This window comes from Sinocyclocheilus anshuiensis, unplaced genomic scaffold, assembly GCF_001515605.1.
Source record: "Sinocyclocheilus anshuiensis isolate Anshui unplaced genomic scaffold, SAMN03320099.WGS_v1.1 scaffold794, whole genome shotgun sequence".
NCBI lineage: Eukaryota > Metazoa > Chordata > Actinopteri > Cypriniformes > Cyprinidae > Sinocyclocheilus > Sinocyclocheilus anshuiensis.
In genome coordinates this window covers 408,583-411,564 of record NW_015547683.1, presented here as the reverse complement: position 1 = coordinate 411,564, position 2,982 = coordinate 408,583, and the positions used below count along the sequence as shown (strand labels likewise).

Here is a 2,982-nt window from a genome sequence, read left to right as displayed (position 1 = left end):
GTTAATGTCAAATGCGTCGTTTCCTTTTGTTTTTTGTTTATTTTGCGAGTTTGTGTCTGCTTTTATCATGCAAATAAAAGCAAGAAAGTGAGAATTAAATTCACACAGATCCAAATCCTTTGCTGACATGTGATCTAAGCACTAAAGACTCTCTGAGCGCTTTATAAGGTACCGAGCAATGTACAGACTCACTGAACTAATTGGATTTTACGATTCGGCTCCGTTTAAAGGGGGAACGAAAGTAAGTTTTATTTACGCATAAATCAGTCAGTTTCTCAGTAGTTCGCCACATTACAATAAATAGATGAATTAATAAAGTTACACAGAATATGTTTATTAATTTTATATTAAGCATTATACAATGTAATAATATTTTTAAAGAAGTCAGTATTTATAAAGGTCTGTTTTTGTTTCTCTTTAAGAGTTTAAATGTGCATGTAAATCTCTTCTTCATATTAGAGAGGCTGCAGTGGTGTGTTGTATGAAGCAGAGTGTTTGAAGTGACTGAATGTCACCTTCATGTGATGTTTGAGTGAGAGGAAATCACAGAGCAATGCTTCTTTTACATTATCATTTGGTCCCAGGCTCTGGTTTCACTAGGAACCTGCCTGAAATCTGTTCAGGCTTGCATGTTTTGTTTTGTTTAGTTAAGTTTAATTTGGTGCCATACAGTCAGAGCTACCGTCCAATTTGTAGGCAGTAATTAATAAAAAAGATAGACTTGCAGTGTAACATGATTAATAAAAAATTAAAAAAAAATAAAAGAAAGAAAGAAAAACAGTAGGCTAATTCAGGTATCAATAATACACACATTGCCAGGGCTGTTCATTTATTTTTACATGCATTTTCTTTCCAAAAGGAGGCTTTTTCTCAAACAGATCTTTTCATTATTATAGCATATTTATTTTAATTCATTTAACTCACAATAATTTCTGTCACACTCTATTTAATAAGTCCTCTCAGTTTTATTCTTCGTCAGTAATTAAATTCAAATGTTTTGAAAAAGTGCAACGAAGTTTTACATAAAACTTTCAGGAAGCGATTAAACTTAAGCTTATAGGCTAATTTTAGTAGGCTGACAAAAAAAAATAGGCTACTTAAAAATAAATGTAGCCTATTTATTTATAAATAATTTATTTGGCCAAGATGTTTAAGTCTGTTTGACGTGAATGAACAAATGTTTACTGTGTGGAAAAGTTAATAGGCTATGCATTGAAATCCTGCTGTGACTCTGCGTTGTTTCTTCTCATTTTTTATTTAAAAAGTGTCGTAAATGAGACGTGACGCAAAAACATTTTTTGTCAGACAATTTAAGCTAAATCTAACTTGAAAGACGAGCGGGCCATTACTTTTTCATTAAGAAGAAAAACAAGGGTTAAGCTCACTTTGTTGACACTCGCTCCTGCCGACTGCGTGGCCCAAGGGTGGAGGGGGGTGCCGTGGTGGGTGGGAGTGTGTGTGTGTGGGGGGGCTGGCTGGAGATAAGGGGTCCGATATATGGGTCCAAAGGGAGGGGTGAGAAGTCTGGAGTTTAAAAAGACAGGGCGCTTCTCTCCCTCACACAGACGCGCTTCAGCTTCCAGTGAGGGAAACTTACCTCAGACTCTTGTTTCAGACAAAAGAATCCAAACATTCTCACTGAACTCTATAAAAGTAAGACCAGACATTCGGATAAAACTGCACAAGAAAACTGACGGACTCAAAACTAAAGCGCCCTCACCAAATGGAGCCAACGCCGGAATACGCTGACTCGTACGACTACTATGAAGATAACGAGACTGCGTGCGACTACTCAGAGTGGGAGCCGTCTTATTCTCTCATTCCCGTGCTGTACATGCTCATTTTCATCCTCGGGGAGTGGGAGCCGTCTTATTCTCTCATTCCCGTGCTGTACATGCTCATTTTCATCCTCGGTCTCTCCGGGAACGGCGTGGTTATTTTCACCGTCTGGCGCGCCAAATCCAAACGGCGCGCGGCAGACGTTTACATCGGTAACCTGGCGCTCGCGGACCTGACGTTCGTCATCACGCTGCCGCTGTGGGCTGTGTACACCGCGCTGGGTTACCACTGGCCGTTCGGCGTGGCTCTCTGCAAGATCAGCAGCTATGTGGTGCTAGTAAACATGTACGCAAGCGTTTTCTGCCTGACCTGTCTGAGTTTTGACCGCTACCTTGCCATCGTCCACTCTCTGTCCAGCGGGCGGCTCCGGTCCCGGGCCACCATGCTGGCGTCGCTGGGTGCCATCTGGTTCCTCTCGTGCCTGCTGGCCGTGCCAACTCTCCTGTTCCGCACTACGGTGAATGACGCCGGGAACAACCGCACCACCTGTGCGATGGACTTCAGCCTGGTCACTCTCAATCAGCATCACGAATCCCTTTGGATTGCAGGTCTAAGCCTTTCGTCCTCCGCTCTTGGTTTTCTTCTGCCTTTCTTGGCCATGACCGTCTGCTACTGCTTCATCGGCTGCACGGTCACCCGGCATTTCAGCCACCTGCGCAAGGAAGACCAGAAGAAGCGTCGTCTCCTGAAGATCATCACTACCTTGGTAGTGGTTTTTGCTTTCTGCTGGACACCTTTCCATGTGCTGAAGAGCATGGATGCGCTGTCATATCTAGACCTGGCGCCCACCTCATGCGGCTTCCTAAACTTTCTGCTTCTGGCTCATCCGTATGCCACATGCCTGGCGTACGTCAACAGCTGCCTCAACCCGTTCCTCTATGCCTTCTTTGACCTGCGCTTCCGCTCGCAGTGCCTGTGTCTGCTGAATCTGAAGAAGGCCATGCATGGGCACATGAGCTCCATGTCTTCAACCCTCAGTGCCCAGACTCAAAAGTCGGAGGTGCAGTCGCTGGCCACCAAAGTGTGAGGGAACGAAATGAGAAGAACAGAAATCATGAAGTTGAAGAAAAAAAACATTGGGTTGAGGGGTTAAAAAGGTGGAAATCTATAATTGACGGCTGGTCCGTTCTGATGTGGTGAACT

The 2,982-nt window shown here is 43.8% G+C and overlaps 1 protein-coding gene across 1 annotated transcript; it reads left to right on the top strand.

Annotated features, from left to right (window-relative positions):
• Positions 1–1,573: 1,573 nt before the first annotated feature.
• On the top strand, positions 1,574–2,940 carry LOC107703172 (apelin receptor A). Its single transcript, XM_016505721.1, has 2 exons — positions 1,574–1,834; positions 1,895–2,940. Exons 1-2 carry the CDS (start codon positions 1,724–1,726, stop codon positions 2,864–2,866), a joined length of 1,083 nt encoding a protein of 360 aa, XP_016361207.1. The 5' UTR covers positions 1,574–1,723; the 3' UTR covers positions 2,867–2,940.
• Positions 2,941–2,982: the final 42 nt, after the last annotated feature.

Excerpts from the sequence above, each read along its gene's own strand:
- LOC107703172 (XM_016505721.1), top strand. The coding sequence starts at position 1,724 with ATGGAGCCAACGCCGGAATACGCTGACTCGTACGACTACTATGAAGAT. Across the intron at positions 1,835-1,894 it reads CTCTCATTCCCGTGCTGTAC|ATGCTCATTTTCATCCTCGG; the intron begins ATGCTCATTTTC and ends CCCGTGCTGTAC.